The 18,537-nt window shown below is 43.8% G+C and overlaps 1 protein-coding gene across 2 annotated transcripts in view; it reads right to left on the bottom strand.

Moving 5' to 3' along the window:
• The window catches only part of IGF2BP3 (insulin like growth factor 2 mRNA binding protein 3), a 105,197-nt gene that overhangs the window by 31,192 nt on the left and 55,468 nt on the right, over positions 1–18,537 (bottom strand). Inside the window, exons 1-3 of one of the 2 annotated variants that reach the window (XM_045828455.1) lie at positions 2,935–3,043; positions 2,648–2,699; positions 2,489–2,552 (exon numbers count right to left, since the gene is read on the bottom strand). In XM_045828455.1, coding sequence (XP_045684411.1) covers positions 2,489–2,552; positions 2,648–2,699; positions 2,935–3,036 — 218 coding nt within the window. In that variant the 5' untranslated portion in view covers positions 3,037–3,043. Of the gene's footprint in view, positions 1–2,488; positions 2,553–2,647; positions 2,700–2,934; positions 3,044–18,537 lie in introns of those variants that run through there. The other variant, XM_045828454.1, reaches the window with a different exon arrangement.

Raw genomic sequence — 18,537 nt, 5'->3', positions numbered from 1 at the left:
TAACAACACTTTTAGAACTAAAACGTCTCCACATTCAGTTTGCTGTCAGGTTAGAATTCTTTTCGGCAGTAATTCTGCCTTGAGTAACCAGCCTACCTTCCTGTGTTTGTGCTCCCAATGCTTGGAATGGAGGGTTTGCTAAGCTGTCGACCAGTTCCTACTCAAGTTCAAGACTACGTAGGTCATGTCTCTAACATACATTCTCCCATAAGGTGAAATAAGTGCTAACCTAAGCACTTCCCCTCTCCCCCCTTACCTAGCTGCCCTCACATAAGTTTTCAAACAAGACAACTAGGACAGGCTTCTGAAGATCTCCCAATATCCTTGTGTGTACCATGTTATCCTGTATCTCCCATCAAACAGAGAGCGGGCCCTACGGAGTATTTACTGTTGACCTTCGTAAAGACTGAGGCAGGTAAGCCAGGTGGAGCCCCTGTGTTCTCACTGCCCTCACTCTCACCCCCCAACCTGCTTGGGGTATAGAATGTGGAGACAGTCCGTTCTTCCCTCTTACACAATATGGTTGAAGAATAAAGTCAGTAAAAATCAGTTTTACAACTGATACCACAATTTCTAGGATGGCCAAAAACCTCATATAAACTTATTTTTTTTTTAAAAATGAGTGAACGACACAAAGAGAAGAAAAAATAGAATATGTTTAAAACACCTGTAAAGTCTCATATTGTTACAAATGAATCTCAGAAGCCTCACTCAATTTTTAGGAAAAAAGGAACTGACAGAAGTAGACACTACTTTTTACCCACGAGATCGGCCAGGTTTGACAGAGCCCCGTGCTAGAGAGAGTGTGGAGAGACGCACAGCCCCCTGGTGTTGGCGGAAACTTAAACTAGTTCAAATTTTATGAAAGATAGCTTGTCAATATCTAATAAAATTAAAAAGGCACAAGTGTCTTGATTCAGCAGATCTACTCACAGAAATTTAAGCTACCGCTACACTCACACCCGTGCAAAAGGGCATGTGCCAAAGAGAGTTGGTACAGCAGTGACCGTCAACTGGTGTGACCGGTGGGCCACCAGAACTTTCAACACACGCAGCCCCTGGCCACTTGTGAGGGTTGCTGACCTCTTCTCCCGTAGACCATCAGGTAAAAAAATGACAACAGCCAACACAACGATAGCTATCAGGCGTGAATGAATCAAAATTATACATTTTTTTTGTCAGCAAAAAATGTATTTTTTGGTGTGCTATAGGCTTATAGTAATTAGTTTATGTGTGCCATGAGATGAAAAACGTCGAGACTCGCTGCACTACAGCACTGCTCATAACTGCAAGACTCAAATAAGGTAAACACCCAATTTGGAACTAACTCATTCTATATCCATACAATCAAATTCTTTTAAAAACTAGATTTCTATGTACTCAAAAGTTATGATATCACTTGTGTAAAAAGGAGGAAAAACACACACACATGTATTTGTCTTGCATATGGTTATCTCCAAGAAAGTTGGGGAACAATACTGGAAGGAAAAATACCATTAAAATGTTGAACCATGTAAATATCACCAACTTAAAAAAAATAAAGTTCCATTTGTGTGATACAAATTTCCGTCTCCTTCCCAGCCCTGCCTCTCCTTTCATAGTCCCTCCAGGCCTGGGCACTGCCTTTGGTAAATTAAACTAGCCCAGTTCCCACCCTGCAGCTGATTTCACTGTCTCCCTTTCAGGCTCAGGGTCAGCCAGCGTGGTCTCTCCTCTCCCCTTTCCCACCCAGAGGGCAGACGGGCTGTAACTGCCTGCAGTGTACCTGGGGGCGAGCCCTCCACGGTCTGCTCACCCTCAGCACTGTGCTGCCGGGCACCTTGCCTGCCATTCCTCTGTGTTTGCAATCTGAGCAGGTATGTCAAAGCAGTATGGCAGGGGCAGGGTGGGGCTGAGGGTGGGGTCCTCATTTTCTCTCTCTAGCGCCCAATCAGTTCATTAGGTCATTCCCAAGCCTAGAGAATTGTCTTTTCCTAAGGGAGATTTTTTGATCTGTAAGGTTGTGCCTCCTCATTTCATTGGAATATATTTTTTCCACTAGTCTAAGAGCAAATTACAATGATTCAATGTCTGTACCCTCCTAAATGACAATGGTCATCAATGGAAAAACCAGGGAGCAAGAAAACAACATTTAACACTGTTGTTAGCTTAACACATGGCCAACTTACCCACTTTGGATAAACCAGCAATTTAGCATAGCAACAGAAAACAAAATTGTGTAATTTGATGATAACCAGGTCCACAGCTTTTTGCAAATAGGATGTAATTCAGCTTCATACTACATCAAGCTATAACTGTCATTAAAGGCATATTGAAAAGGTAATAAAACTTTAACCAAAGCAAACTCTTATACATTCAAATGTTAAAAGATCTGCCGGGTCTAACATTGCAAAATGAAGTTCATTTCTGCTATCCACTAGCCCAAAATATAAGCACTATACTGAACTAGTTCTTGTAAATAGATAAAAAAAAGTTTCAAACTGCTTACTGTCTAGCTTGGTCCTTACTGGAATAGGTTACATTTACGACGGCAGTTTCTGAGTCGGTGTTCACTAGAGGGAGAGAAAAAGGAAGAGAGAAAAAAAAGTTAGTTTTCTTTTTACTTTGCTCCTTTTACAAAATTGAAAGCAATTGAGAAGACTTGTACCTTGCTCACAGCTTTCCACCACTCCATACTGGACTAGTAAACTATCCAGCACCTATCAGGAGGGGGAGAGAAAATTACAAATTTTCAGTTTCCCAAGTTATTAGTAAGGGCAGAAATAAATTTGAAAATCACAAAGAATTGTGATGAAAAAAGAGCCAAAAAAAAAATGTCCTGGGTTTTGGGCTTTGATAGGGAGGGAAGACCGCCAGGGGGAACATCCAGTGAGTGGGCATGTCTCCCCTCCTATCCCAAGATCCCCAACTTCCAGCTCGTGGCCTGTGGATTACCAAGAAGTAAGACAGCTCAGCAAAGTGTTCAAAGCCACAACTGCCTGCTTCTTGAGCTGCAGGAGAAGCAAGCATATATTTCCCATACATACACCAACACATCGGCACACTTCCTCCTTGTATACAAAGTCACGAGACAAGGACCCAAGTTAAGCTTCATCTTTAAGATGTTGCTTTTCAAAGAACTTCCTTTTATAGCTATAATGGGTATAGCAGAACAGACTGCCCTCAAGGGAGGCTTGCAAAATGAAGAAAGAACATTGTGGATATTCTACCTGGAGTCTTTAAAGACTAAGCTAAGTAGAATATCAATACATAGACAGTAAAAGGTATAAAAAAAGAAGTGAACATTTCTAAATCTATATAGGTTGCAAAATGAACAATTTTAAACTGTTTTTACCATCTTTCCTGTAGCCACATACTACACTGTGTGTGTTATTCTAATGAGAAGCTGTTAAAACAGTAACTACATTTTATTATACTATAAACTGCAGGTGTACACCTCATCAGTACAAACCAAATCCAACTGTCCTTAGCTTACTAGAAGCATAAAAACTTTTCTTGAACAGTAAAACAAAATAAGTTTCTATTAACTTATAGTGAGCCAATTTTTCATTAATTTAATTGCAAAAATTAAAGGACAGTCCCTTGAGAATATTTGCTGCCCCCAGAACACAGTAAACCATTAAGAAATACACAGATTTCCTGTCAAAATGGAGGTGTAGGCACACATGGCTCGCCTCTTCACACAACCACAACAAAATGACAACTGACACACAGAATAACCATCACTCAGAACTGACAGATATCCAGTTGAATGGCAGTCTGACAACTACGAACTAAAGAAACCACATCCATCCAGACTGGTAGGAGGGGTGAAGATACAGAACAGGCTGGTACCACTTCCATATAAGGTAGATAAAAATTCAGGAGGGCTATCTCAGGAGCGAGGAGTCCCAGCTCCACACCAGGCTCCCCAGCCCAGGGTTCCAGTGCCAAGAAGGTAAGCCTCCACACTTCTGGATGCAAAAACCAGCAGGGATTGAGTCAGTGGAAGAAACTGCTGGATCCCCAAACAGTTCCTCTTAACAAACCCACACGTGGACTCACCTACTCAGACTTACTCCCTCTGGACGCCGGCAATGTGGTGGTGGCTTGAGGGGCACCAGTGGTAGGTGTACAGGGAGAGGCTGAGGTGTCTGACATCAAGGGGAGCAGAGGCCATTGTCACTTTTCTGGGCTGCCCCTCCTCCCCCAGAACCAGCAGACTGGTTCTAAGATTCCATCAACCTAGCTAACACTAATGACCTGCCTTGGAGATCCCCGGAGACTCTGCCCCACTCAACTTATGGGCCCACCCAAGCTGCTTTTCCATGAATAGCCTTGGTTCACCCATCACAACTTCCTAAATCCTCTCAAAAACATAGCAGCTGGCCTCGGTGAACACCAGACCAGGCACTAGCAGCCTAGGTTCACAGCTTGGCTTTGCCTGGAAATCTCCAAGCCCAGCACAAGTAGCAGCCATCTCAGACTGCTTTATAGCTCAGGCACAGTGGCCCCAGGCAAAACACAGGTGGGGGCTGATCTTGGCCTGAACCACCCAGGAAACCACAGGGCCAGCACACCCACTGGACAGCTACAGACCACCTCAGAGCACCACCACTCTGACCCTGCATAGCTGATCCTCCATGAAGGGTGGAGGTGGTGGTCAGTTGTCAAAGCCAACCCTTGCAGCTGACTAGCCTGGGTAAATCCCTCCCATTGATCTGCCAACAGCAACCAAGTCTCAACTACAAGAGGAGGGTGTACTCAGCCCACACAGAGGGTGCACCTTGAGTACCCTGCTCAGGTGATAGGGGAGGCTGTGCCACCGGACCCTATAGGACACCTAACTGCATTAGGCCACACTACAAAGACACGGAGTCAGAGCAGCTCTACCTAATGCATAGACACAAACACAGGGAGGCTGCCAAATTGAGGAGACAAAGAAACATGGCCCAAATGAAAGAACAGATCAAAACTCCAGAAAAAGAACTAAACAAAATGGAAATAAGCAATCTATCAGATGCAGAGTTCTAAATACTGGTTATAAGGATGCTCAAGGAACCTAGTGAGGACCTTAACAGCATAAAAAAGATCCTGTCAAAAACAAAGGATACACTAATTGAAATATAGAACAATTTACAGGGAAACAACAGTAGAGTGGATGAAGCTGAGAATCAAATCAATGATTTGAAACATAAGGAAGAAAAAAAAAACAACCAATCAAAACAACGAGAAGAAAAGAGAATCCAAGAAAATGAGGCTAGTGTAAGCAGCCTCTGGGACAACTTTAAGCAATCCAACATTCATGTCATAGGGGTGCCAGAAGAAGGGAAAGAGCACGAAACTAGAAATCTATCTGGAAAAAATGAAAAAAAATCTTCCCTAATTTGGTAAAGGAAATAGTCATGCAAGCCCAAGAAGCACAGAGAGTCCCCAACAAGATGATGCAAAGAGGTCCATTTCTAGATGCATCATAATTCAAATGCCAAAGGTTAAAGAAGAAGATGGGGAGGGTGGGTGTGGGAGAATGAGTGAGAGGAGAGGGGATTAAGAAGTACAAATAGGTAGTTACAGAATAGCCATGGGGATGTAAAGTACAGTATAGGAAGGGAAGTAGCCAAAGAACTTATACACATGACCCACAGACAAGACCCTTGGATGCAAATAAAGGTGGGGTGATTGCCTGAGGGAGTGGGGGGTGCTGGGTGGAGGGGGATAAAGGGAGAAAAATCAGGACAATGGTAATAGCATAATCAATAAAATATAATTTTTAAAAAGAAATACACTAAAATATTTATGGTAATTTCTTACTAAACTTTAAGCAATTTCTTCTAAAAGAATATTTATCTTATGTGGTATATTTCAGGATTTTATTTTGTCTACTGATTCCAATTTGAAGTATATAGTAAGGTTTGTCTAGAAATAAGCTTTTATTTTTTTTTCATTTTAAATAAGATTAACACTTATTTGTGAATGGAATAGTTACATTTTTTTCATAGTGAAGATCTGATATGTTGAATTTCCCTTGAGTGGGACCTATTAATAGAAGCACACTAATCTTTGTTTCTAATTATAGCTACTGTTAAATCATAAAGTGTAATTTTTAATACAGAGCACTTAACTGACTATGTGTGTAATTTCATTTGTCCGGCTCGGACACCAGAATGTGCAATCCCTGTGAACAGGAATTTTCTGTTCACTGTATTGTCCCCAGCACCCAGAATGCAGAGGCACACAAGGACATTTGGATAGTTCAAAAGTGAATTTTCTCAGGAGGAAATTTTAGTGTAGCTTATTCGAACAGTACTCTTAATGATTTCAGAGGTGAATCTGACATGCGTGTAATGTTGGTCACTGACATTTTATAAGGAAAAAAAAAGTAGGAAACCTCTCACAACAACATCTGAAGAGGCAACATGTAATGCCTCAAAATCTTTAAAACAGCAAGCAACCTACTTATATTTTTGAAACAAAAGTTTTTTTAATACCAAAAATGTTTTATATGTAGCCTAATAAAATTCGAACAAGGTATTTTAACTCCTCCCCACAGAAGTAATTAAAGCTGCATGAGAGGTGCAGCTACCATTAAAATGTAACTTTTAGCCCTGGCTGGCGTAGCTCAGTGGATTGAGCGTGGGCTGCGAACCAAAGTGTCACAGGTTCGATTCCCAGTCAGGGTACACGCCTGGGTTGCAGGCCATGACCCCCCAGCAACTGCACATTGATGCCTCTCTCTATCTCCCTCCCCTTCCCTCTCTAAAAAAAAATAATAAATAAATAAAATCTAAAAAAAATGTAACTTTTAAATGAAAGCCGCTTTATAGGAAGTTGGGTATCTTGAGGGGCAGAGGTGTGGAGGGGCATGGAGGTGGGGTGGCTAGTGAGTAGGGTGGGGCTAACTGCCGATTTAATATGTTAATTTAAATAAACATCATTCTTAATTCTTCTTGAAAGTAGTTGGTTCAGTAATTAAATACGTTACTCTCCACGCAACTGAGCTTATATGTCCTTAACTTTTGCTACTATAGAGAACTTAAGTTCAACACCCATGATTTATAAGCCATGTGGACTAAACCTGCAAAACTAATTCTAATGAAACTAATGTTCTGCAAAAGGCCTGCTGACAAAGAGACATAAATGATATACACATTTATTTTTATACATGCACACAAATACACACATGCATTTATATGTAAATATATACATATACACATAAACACAAGCATATAAATAACGCAAGAAAATTTTTAACTTAAAAAATTGAGGAAATGTCCATAAAATCTTCACTGCATGTACTGCATAAAGAACAAAATTGCTGGTAGACTCAAACATTCTATTCCTAAGTAATAAAAGTGCTACCGATTACCAGCCATCCTGTGTGTAAAAAATCTCTGGGAAAATAATTAGAAACTACAATCCTATGCACTAAAAATGGTGAATTTGTTCTATGTAAATTATATTTCGACAAACCTGACTTGAAAGTATAAAACAAACTATAGTTCTGAAAAGAAAAATAGGCCCAGCATCAACCTTGGCACTTGGCTGAGGACACGCTCATCAGGCAACCTACGGGGTTTTACCTACACACCAGGGATGGATTGCCACGGGTCTCAGCGGCGTTCACTCCAAGTTCCATGCACACGTTTTGGGGGTGATGACTAGTGGGAGATGGGGGAAAGGTTGTCCATAGCCCCATCCGTTTCACAAATCCGGGAAGGGTTTCCAACCCCCAAGCGACTGAGCAATGCTAAGTAACCGGTTTTCCTTTCAACCTCCTGGGAAGGCATCTGTCTGAACGTGCTGTGTGAAGCAGGACCACCAAACGGTGCCAGCCACTGCACCCCGCTGAACTCTCCAAGTAAAAACAACCTACTCTTGATAAGCCCCGCCCCCTGACTCATCTCGCACTAACGAGAAAGATAAGACAAGCGCTCCCGCTGTCGGTGCACAGACCGCCCACGCCAGGCTCCCGCCCACGCCCGGCTCCGGCCTCTTCTCAGTTCCTAGAACGTCTAGTCTTTCTGCCACTATCTCAACCACAGATGTTTTTGTTTTTTTTTAACAGTCTTGTTTTCATGGTAAAAACAAAACCCGAAATACTTGCACTGCACATTTCCAACATTTCCGCAATCTCTTAATAAACCAAAACTCTCATTCCTAAAATGAATTTATTTTACTCGAGCCGGAAAGAAAACATTTCTCTACGCTTAGGTAAGTCTAAACTCCAACTGGAAAGGAGAGGCGCTGCCAAAGCAAATTAAAGCTCAGAGGAAATGCCTTGGTGGAATCCCCCTCTTTATAGATTCAGAACGGAAAAGTCTCAAATGTTCAGCACTTAAAAAAAAAAAAAAGCTTATCCAAAGTTCATCCAAAAGTAGAAATAGCAAAGAAAGAATCACATGATTAAATGCAAAGATGATCACTTTCCTTAACACCGTGTTAAAGAATCGGATCATTCCTAATAACCTTAAGCAGAAACAATCTAACTGCCCATCCTCGGATGAATGGATAAACAAAATGTGGCAAAGCCGCACAGTGGAAAATTATTTGGCCATAAAAAGGAATGAAGTAGTGATACGTGCTACAACACAGACGAACCTTGAAAACATTACATTAAGTGAAAGAAGCCCGTCACAAAAGACCCCACATTGCAGGATTCCATTCATACGAAATGTCCAGAACAGGGAACTCTAGAGACAGGAAGGGGGGGAGGGACAAAAAATAAAGTTTACTTATAAAAAAATTATGTACTTTATTCTTAAACATTTAAACTTCAGTGGCCTTCAAAGCACTTTCCATTTAATGCAGTACACCTACTGAGACTTTTTTCCACTGCTCAACACAGTTCTTTAACTCCTTGATTGTGACGCCTTTCAGTCCTTCTGCCGTTTTTTGTTTCACTTCTTCCACATCAGCAAAACATTTCCCTTTGAGGACTTTTTCATCCAGGGAAACAAACAAAAAGAAGTCACTTGGGGTGAGGTCAGGTGAGTAGGGTGGGTGGGGTATGGGGGTCATGCTGATTTTGGTTAAAAACTGAACACTCAGCGTGGTGTGGGCAGGCACGCTCGTAAATCAACCATTATGAAACGGGCAAATGCGTTGAGTCTTCAAAAAATATTCACTGGAGCTGAACACAGCCTCTCACAACAACACCCGCTGGTACACTGGTACAGATGGGGTCCTAGAACACCCACCTAGTGGGGGAAGCCCTCCAGGAGATAATACATGGGTATTTTTGGATCCCCCTTGTTACGAGTGGCTGCACGGGGCTGGGGAGAGTGGAAGGGCAATAGCTAAAGATTTCTTTCGAGGGGATGAAAAACGGTGTAAAACTGAGTATGGTGGGGCTTGCACCTATCTGTGAGCCACTTAAAACCACAGAACTGTATACTTTCAATGGGGCAATTGTGTGGTGTGAGCATTGTATCTCAATAAAACTTAAAAATGACTAGCATTACTAAGACTACCTCATGATCTAGGTTTTTTATCCTCTGAAGTATTAAATATTGAAGTACAATAAACTGCATAAAATTTTACCAGTTTTGCCATTATGTCCATGCCCATGAAACCATCCCCATTGTCAACATGAGCTTCTTCTTGCCCCTCTTCAGCCTAGCAGCCTAATTATGCACACACAAAACACCAACATGAAGGTGGCGGAAAACCTGTGGCTGTGCTTCACACAGAATGGGAATTCCTTTGCCTCGGCAGCCCCACCTCCACCCCCCAACAAAACGCGCTGTGTGTCAGCCGATCCACCCCCCGCCCCCCGTGAATGTGGAGTCACCCCCCCCCCCCAGATAAACCACCTGCTGGTTACTGATTCTGCACACAGCTGCGCAGGTGCCATCACCTCCAGACTACCTGAACCAAGGGTCCAGCTGGCATCCTTGCCGCCGGCCCACCACCCCGTGACTCTCCTCCTTCTAGAAGGTACTACTCTTCAGTGGCTCCAGGATGCCGCTGGAAATCGTCCACACTGCCACATGGTGCAGGAAGTCATCGGCGTTCCGGTGAGCCTACCTCTCCCAACATCTTTATATGCTTCCCCACACCTACGCTCCAGGCACACCCTCAAGAGAGGGTGAAGCACCCGGTTTCCATAGCGCCCGCGCTCCCCTAATCCTAGAAACGAAAGCAATGTCATTTTATAATCTCTTCATGATCTTCACTCCCCCACTAGACCAGCGAGTATGAACCACAGTGATGCAGCTGCTTGTCAGGTGTGTTGCGAGTGATCTGTGTACACTTGTCAGAAACCTTGCATTAGACCCGAATAATTGTACCTTCGTTTTCCTGAAGCTCCTTCCTACAACACCCATATATCGCTACCTCCGACACGTCGCTCTGGGCGCACAGCTGCTCTCTCTCCAGCCGCCACCAGACGCAGCCTCCACCACCTCCCTCCGGACTAGGCAGCCCGCTCCCCAGTGGTCTCCCCAGGTTCATCTCTGCTTCCAGTGATCGTTCTCTAACAGCCAGGCTTGCCTGGCCCAGGCGTGACAGCCGCCGGCTACATGTGGTTACTGGGCACCTGAAACGTGCTTTAGCATAAAATGTATACCATGCTTAGAAGACTTCATAAAAACAAAGTTTTAAAAAACTGATGACAAGTTAAGATTGTAACATTTTAGCTGTACTGGGTTTAGCAAAACATTATTAAAACTAATTTTTACCTCTTTTCTCTTTTACTTTTTTTTTCATGTGGCCACTAGAACATTTTAAATTGCATAAGTGGCCCGAGTTATCTTTGTACTGGACAGTGCTGGACGAGGCTGATTTTTTAAAGCAGGGCTAATCGACTCACACCCTACTACAAACTGCAAGGGCTTCCCTTTGTGTCTGGGAGAGCACCCCAAGTCCCTAACAAGAGTCTGGAGGTCTGTGTGACCCGCTCGTCACCTAACGGCACTCTGCCCTGTCCACTACACTGGAGTAATGGCCTATGGGAGACACATCCGGGTGCTGTCTCACAGCAGCACTGCCTGAAACAGCCTCTCTGCTTGAACTCACGGACCCACACACTGCCCTGAGGTGCCCTCCCATGTCGTGGGCTGGGACAGGGCAGCACAGGTGGCCCCGTGATGGGGAAACAAGTTAAACCCAAGCTGCCCGGTGTCGGAGCCCACACTCTTCTCCCATGATGGATAAAGTCGCCTCATTTCTTTATACAATTAAACTGCAACATAATGATACAAACTGAAACCAGCTCAACCCTTACTTTGTGGGCAGACCACAATCATCCTCTGATGGGCAAAGGACTTTATCGACTCCCACATTCCCAGTGCTAAATGCTGTATTTCCCTATAACTCGGTCAGATGAGGGTATCGACCAGCAGTAACTTGTTTTATGTTTCACCGACAGAAATATTTGTACAAACTCCCCAAATAATATAAACGTAGGGCCCCTTCTGACCACCTGCTTCCAGAGTGTTTACTTCCCCCCACCACTGTCGGTTGGCAGATGTTTGCAGAAGCATGCGTGTCCCATGAAAAGATGCTCACCGTCACTAGTCACTCAGGCAATGCACGTCAGGGCCACAAGGAGATGTCACTTTATACCCCCTAGAATGGCTATAATTTTTTAAAGGAAAATAATAATTCTTGGCAAGAATATGAAAAAGTAAGAAGCCTCGTCCATTCCTGGGAGAAATATAAAATAGTGGAGCCTGTATGGAAAACAATACGGCAGGTTCCTCAAAAACTTAAAAACAGAGTTACCAGAGGATCCAACGATCCCATTCCGGTGTGGACACAAAAGAGCTGAGAGTAGGGGCTTGGAAAAGCCGTTGAACGCCTGTGTTCACAGCAACATGATTCACAGCCACCAGCCCAACGGGGCAAGCAAAATGTGGTGTATACACACAATGGAATGTTATTCGGCCCTAAGGAAAAATGTACTGACACGTGCTAGAGTGTGGGTGAACCTCGAGAACATCATCCTAAGTGAAATAAGCCAGACATAAAAGCTCATGTATTGTAGGATTCCATTTATCAGAAAGCAAAACCCACAGAGAGAGAAGCAGGTTAGCGGTTACAGGGCCGGAGGGAGGAAAGAGAGGGGAGCAAGCACTAGCAGGTAGGGAGATTCTCCGGGGGGCGATGACAATGTTCTAGAATCGGTGGTGATGGCTGTACAACCGCCTTGATATGCTAGGACCCACCGCCTTGCACAACTTAAAATGGTGAATTCTTATAATTGTGTAAATGTTTTAAAAGATTTTATTTATTTATTTTTAGAGAGGGAAGGGAGGGAGAAAAAGAGAGAGAGAAACATCAATGTGTGGTTGCTGGGGGTCATGGCCCACAACCCAGGCATGTACCCTGATTGGGAATCGAACCTGCGACATTTTGGTTCGCAGCCCGAGCTCAATCCACTGAGCTACGCCAGCCAGGGTTATAATTGTGTAAATTTTAACAAGTTTTTTTAAAAGTATGTGGTTATGTTTATATATTCACAGATACACCCACAGTAGACACATATTTTGTTGAGCTTTTAATTTTTATAAAACTAATGTTAATTGCTGTTCTAAACATTTTACATACACGTTCTTATTTACTCCTCAGAGTAGGGCTATTACTAGTATCCCCATTTTGTGGGTGAATCAACTGAGGCCAATTTTAAGTAACTTGCTTTTCTCCCCGTCTATCATCTGGGTGGCCAATCCGTGTTGGTAAACACACATCTAGCTTATTCTTTTTAACTGCCACCTGGAGCTCCACAGCCCCAGCTACCACTGTGCTATCTCCTCCTCGGGCCCCGGAGTCACGGACTTCCCCCAAACCCTGAACACTAAGCCTTGTGTGGCCTCCCCCACAGCCCACTGGTCTCGGGTCATGGGGGGGGGGGGACGACGGGGAGCTGGGAGGCGGTGGCTGCCTGCCCAGTCCTCCTCCTAGGCCTCAGCCCCTAACCCCAGCTTCAATAACTCACGAACATTCCTTTTGCAGAAATGCAGGATTACTTGTCTCAACAGCTACCAATAACTAGAGGAAGAGACAGGACAACAGTTTAAAAGCCTGATTACAATTCTAACATCATTCTGGGTAGAGGCACTGGTTAAGAAGTAACTTATCTAAAGGAGGTGAAAAATATCCAAAATTAAGTGGCCCCCCAAAGTGCTGGCAAACTACCCCAGATGTTGGCATTTTGCCCACTTTTCCTGTTAAAAATTTACTTTTAAAAAATAAGATAAAAACAGCTAGAGGAGAAGAAAGAGGTAAATTCCAAAGTAATATTGATAAGAATGGTTCCCATAAGAACTACCCTTTCAGATATCCATTAGTTATTCTACTGGGGTCTGTGGAGCCCTGTCATAACATACCCGGAACCACTGAAGGAGTAAACGATGTGACATATTTGTACAATGGAGTATTACCTGGCCATAACAAGAAAGGAAGTACATACTACAATATGGGTGCACCTGGAAAAGATTATGCTACATGAAGAGGCCACGTGTGATAGAAGTCCCTTTCTATGGAGTGTCCAGAACAGGTAAATCCAGAGAGACAGAAAGTAGACCAGTGGTGGCCAGGGCCTGGGAAGAGGCCAGAAGACAGGAAGGTCAGTGACCGTTAGTGGCTCTTCGGTTACTTCTTGGAACAATAAAAACGTGCCAGAACTAGACAGTGGTGATGGTCCCTAAACCTGCGAACACACTAACAAACGCTGTGCTGCACATTTCCACGCGGTGGGCTCTCCGGGGTGTGGATGAGGGCTCGATGTTTTCAGAAAGGAGGATGTTGAGGAGTAACAGGATATAAAGGTATGTGCCCAAAACGACAGGAGGGTCCACAAGGCAAACCAGCGCCTCCCCAAACCCGCCCACTGCTCTCCATCTCTGGCAGTGTGTGTCCAAGATCAAGGCGTTACTTGGAGCCCAGCCATGTATTTGCTGTACTTAACAACTGCTGATTAAGCCCCTGAGTACAGCTCTTGGTCCAGAATTTTATTTAGCAAGCTTTTCACCCCGATCCTAACCCCTCAGGTTGTTACGTGATCCCGCTTCGTGCTGTTTTAGGAAATATTTGAGCACCAAGTTGGACAGCACCGATTACTGATGAATGGGGAGTGCTCCAGTAATTTTAAAGGGTGAAAAGGTAACAAAGGTCCACCAATAGTCAAGGTAAAGTCAAGCAAGAGGGAGACAATTTGTTACCTGCACACTTTAGGAAATCAAGCCTACAAAACAGCAAGTTCACCTCTTAGAGACTATGTACTCACCCATCAAGTTCACCTGGGGTTTTAAAGATGATGCAGAATCAAAACAAAACCCCTCGATTTCTAGTCTTCAAACTACTCCAGGGACTGCTTCCCTCTCCAGTGGCAGATTCCCCGAGACCTGTCTGCAACTCGCCACTGCCGGCACCTGAGTAGTTTGGAACTGTATGCGCTTGTGGCTTCCACTTGGCAAATTCAAAACACACATCCACACTGCAACTCCGTGTCTCTATGACTGCTCACAACTGGACCAAACTCTTGCACGGATGCATCTGAGAGCCCAGCCGGCAGCCAGCTCTCTACACCCTAGCCGCAGGGGTTGTACTGGAGGGAGGTCTGGGCATCTCAGTGCCAACATCTAAGATGAGTTGTAAGATTAATAATTTGGTAATGTACTCAAAAGAAGAGATATAGAAAGGCTATTTCAAAATTAATGTTCAGCCATGAATACAACAAAAATCTACTATGCTATGTGAATTTTGAATTCAAAATGCTTGGGATTTCCCAGGGGTTTTGGGTGGGGGGGGATCCATGCAATCTAATATGGTTCAAGACTATTATTATGTACTGCTCTCCCACCTTATCTCTCATCCATTCCCAACTAATTCTTTAGTAACCACCTTTAAAATAGAACACACTTTAGGTCTTACTACACTCTATCAACCCCTGGTAACTCCCAGTCTTGGCCGAGCCCCTGCACTGGGTTGAATAGTGTCCTTTAAAAATGCATGTCCATGAGTGTATGTGAATGTAGGTCTAATCCAATGAACCTGCATTACTTAGAATGGGGTTGCCAGTTATATCATTCCTTTAACTGTAGCTTCATTTGAAAAAAAGCAGCTCAGCCCTGGCTGGTGTAGCTCAATGGATTGAGTACGGGCTAGAACCAAAGTGTCGCAGGTTCTATTCCCAGCCAGGGCACATGCCTGGGTTGCAGGCCATTACCCCCAGCAACTGCACATTGATGTTTCTCTCTCTCTCTCTTTCTCCCTCCCTTCCCTCTCTAAAATAAATAAATAAAATCTTTAAAAAAAAGGGCAGCTTAACTGAAATACCCACCAAACGAGAGTGGATCTGCCCCCTGCCTGACCAGGACACGAGGGATGCAGATGAAGCAAGCGCAGAGCACCATGAGACTGAGGCACACCACCACGCCCGGTTCAGGAGTAGCTCGCTGGAAGATTCCACTAGCGGGAAACCTTTCCCGGACATCCCACTCTGCCCCATGAACACAATCCCTCAGACGCCAGCTGGAGAGAACACAGATGCTGTAAGCACACCGCCATCCTTACCGCTTACCACCCCCCCTTCCTCAAGTGCTGTGTATGGGGTACAAAGCAACAGTTACGCAACTCGCAAGACTCTCAGAACTTCACCTTGAGATTGTCGCTGCCTTTTCTCAATTGTAATTATGCAGCTATCGACATAGGAGACAGGTCACCCACATATGGAGGGTGAGCCTCTCCTTGACACTCACCTTGAGAGGGAGGGGGCCAGAACACCTGTGACAGCCGTGATGGGCTTCTAAAGACACTCAGACATTCTGACCTTTCACTGGAACCCCATTCAGATTCACTTTTAACTTCTTCAGGACCGAACCCCAAATGAAGCTAAAAGCTGGGGACTATGTTACACTGATCTCGGTGCTACAGGTGCCTTCCCTAGACTCTCGAGCAAGGCGGGACAACAGGGAGAGGTTTCATCCCAAAGATTACAAACAACGTTTCTGTGGGTAAAAATACACACTGACAGTTGCCTATAAACAAATCCAATAAACACTGTGGCTGAACAAATTACAACACGTAGAAGGCAGGGCAATAAAAATCAAGATGAGTCGCAAATTGAGGCAAGGAGAAGGAATGTTACTGGTTTTCAATGGGAATGTTCATCAACCACCACTTGTGGCCACCACTTGCTTGCTAAACACCTGAAAATGAAGTTAAAAAGTGAACAACCCAATCTCACTGACATTCTGGGAAATTCGTGACATAAAATATAGTGCACTCAGATTAAAATGCACAACACTGGCGTGGTCTGCTATACACCCTTACAGCCTTGCAATCCCTAAAAAAGACAAAGAGAAGGTATTTGAGTCCAGAAATTATTTGGGGGGGTGGTGAAAAAACAGATTCCTCCCCTTTACACTCACAGCTGCTGCTTGGTTGTAAACTGACAGCCAATAGCTCCCACGGAATGGGAGATGCGGCCAGAAAGAAGGCAGAACCAGCAGGCCCTTCCTCTCTGAAGGGTCCCGTGCCTGACCAACTCTCGGATGAGAAAGGCAGCACTTTTAGTGAACGTGTCTGAGTCCCGCGGCACAAAGGCTCTTAAGAAAAAGCTGACTCAGGTAGCGGTGCTACAACCCTGGAAAACCATTTCGGAGGAAAAGTCCAAGGACAGTGAACTATCACCCTCTGTAACAGAAATCAACCAGTAATGCTGGTTACCTCTGGATGATAGCGTGACAGCACTACAATAGATACAAAACACGGGCAATTTAAAAAGTTAAAATGGACAACACTTGTTGCTATACGAAGGGCAATGGTCAATCTCTCAGGCATTCACAGTGAGAATAACTCAGTTCCTCAGCTCCTCAGTGGGCACCCCACGCATCTCATCACCATGCATAGAGTTAGCCCACATCAGCTTCCACGACCAAGGAGAGCTTGCAGTCATCCGATCTCAGCTGGTGTCTTTCGCCCACCAGCGTGACCTTCCAGAAGAGCCCTTGCCCCACAGAGAGTCTGTGTCTGTCCCCTTACCACTAATTGCCCTGACTGGTGCAGCCCTTCATGTTAGTGCCAGGCAACACAGTTTAGTTAGACACCACATATATCTTTAAACATGCAAATCAACAATACTTTTAATACCTGTTTTTATAATCAATAGTAAAGTTAAAATCCTAAAATAAAAGGTCTGTCCAGAAAAAGCATAGCCATTGTTAATATAACAAGAATGGTTTGTACAACATTGATGTAACCTGGCAACCAAGGAGAGTGGACTGAAATGTGCATGTGTGAACAATGATGACATCACTGTACTAGTCAGTGGGAGCAGTAGACACCAGTGAGTTGAAGAAACATGGCCCAAATGAAAGAACATATCTAAACTTCAGAAAAGGAGCTAAATGAAATGGAGAGAAGCAATCTATCAGATGCAGAGTTCAAAACACTGTTTATAAGGATGCTCAAGGAATTTAGTGAGGACCTCAGCAGTATAAAAAAGATCCAGTCAGAAATGAAGGATACACTAGTTGAAATAAAGAACAATTTAGAGGGAAACAACAGTAGAGTAGATGAAGCCAAGAATCAAATCAATGCTTTGGAACATAAGGAAGCAAAAAATAACCAATCAGAACAAGAAGAAAAGAGAATCCAAAAAAATGAGGATAGTGTAAGCAGCTTCTGGGACAACTTCAAGAGGTCCAACATTTGCATCACAGGGATGCCAGAAGGAGAAGAAAAAGAACAAGAAACTGGAAATCTGCAAAAATAGTGAAAGAAAACTTCCCTAAATTGGTGAAAGAAATAGACAAGCAAGTCTAGGAAGCACAGAGAGTCCCAATTATGACAGGTGCAAAGAGGTCCACTCAAGACGCATAATTAAAAGGCCAAAGTTTAGAAATAAAGAGAGACTCTTAAAAGTAGGAAGAAAAAAGAAGTTACCACATGGTTCTCAGATGGGAGGGGGCTGTGGGGGAATGTGGGGGAATGGGCAAAGAGGTGAGAAGACTACATAAGAAGAAACTAATAGGTAGTTTCAGAATAGCCATGGGGATATAAAGTATAATATAGGAAATGTAGTAGCCAAAGAACCTATACGCATGACCCATGGACATGAACAATGGTGGGTGGACTGCCTGAGGGGATATGGGGTACTGGGTAGAAGGGGGCAAAAGGAAAAAATCAGGACAATTGTAGTAAATCATCATCAATAAAATATAATAAATTTAAAAACTGATTGAGCAAGTAAGGGAATGAATATGTATCAATTTTTGCATTAAGCTTGAACATTCCTCCATGTAAACTATTGCATGATCTGGAAGGCCACAGCTATGGGCAACTGGTGATTGACAGCTTCATCACAACAATGCACCCACACCTGCATCACACCTTGTACAGAGTATTTTGGAAAAACAACAAATCACCCGGGTGACTCAGCCCCACTACAGACCAGATTTGGCACCCTGTAACTTCTGGCTTTTCCCAAAATTAAAGTCACCTTTGAAAGGGAAGAGATTTCAGACTGTCAATGAGATTCAGGAAAATACAACGGGGCAGCTGATGGCAATTGTGTGAGGTCTACTTTGAAGGGGAGTGAGGCATCAGTATCCT

The sequence above is a fragment of the Phyllostomus hastatus genome, unplaced genomic scaffold, assembly GCF_019186645.2.
Source record: "Phyllostomus hastatus isolate PE091 unplaced genomic scaffold, TTU_PhHast_1.1 phas_scaffold_78, whole genome shotgun sequence".
NCBI lineage: Eukaryota > Metazoa > Chordata > Mammalia > Chiroptera > Phyllostomidae > Phyllostomus > Phyllostomus hastatus.
The sequence above is the reverse complement of the archived record's forward strand: the minus strand, read 5'-3'. Positions and strand labels throughout refer to the sequence as shown.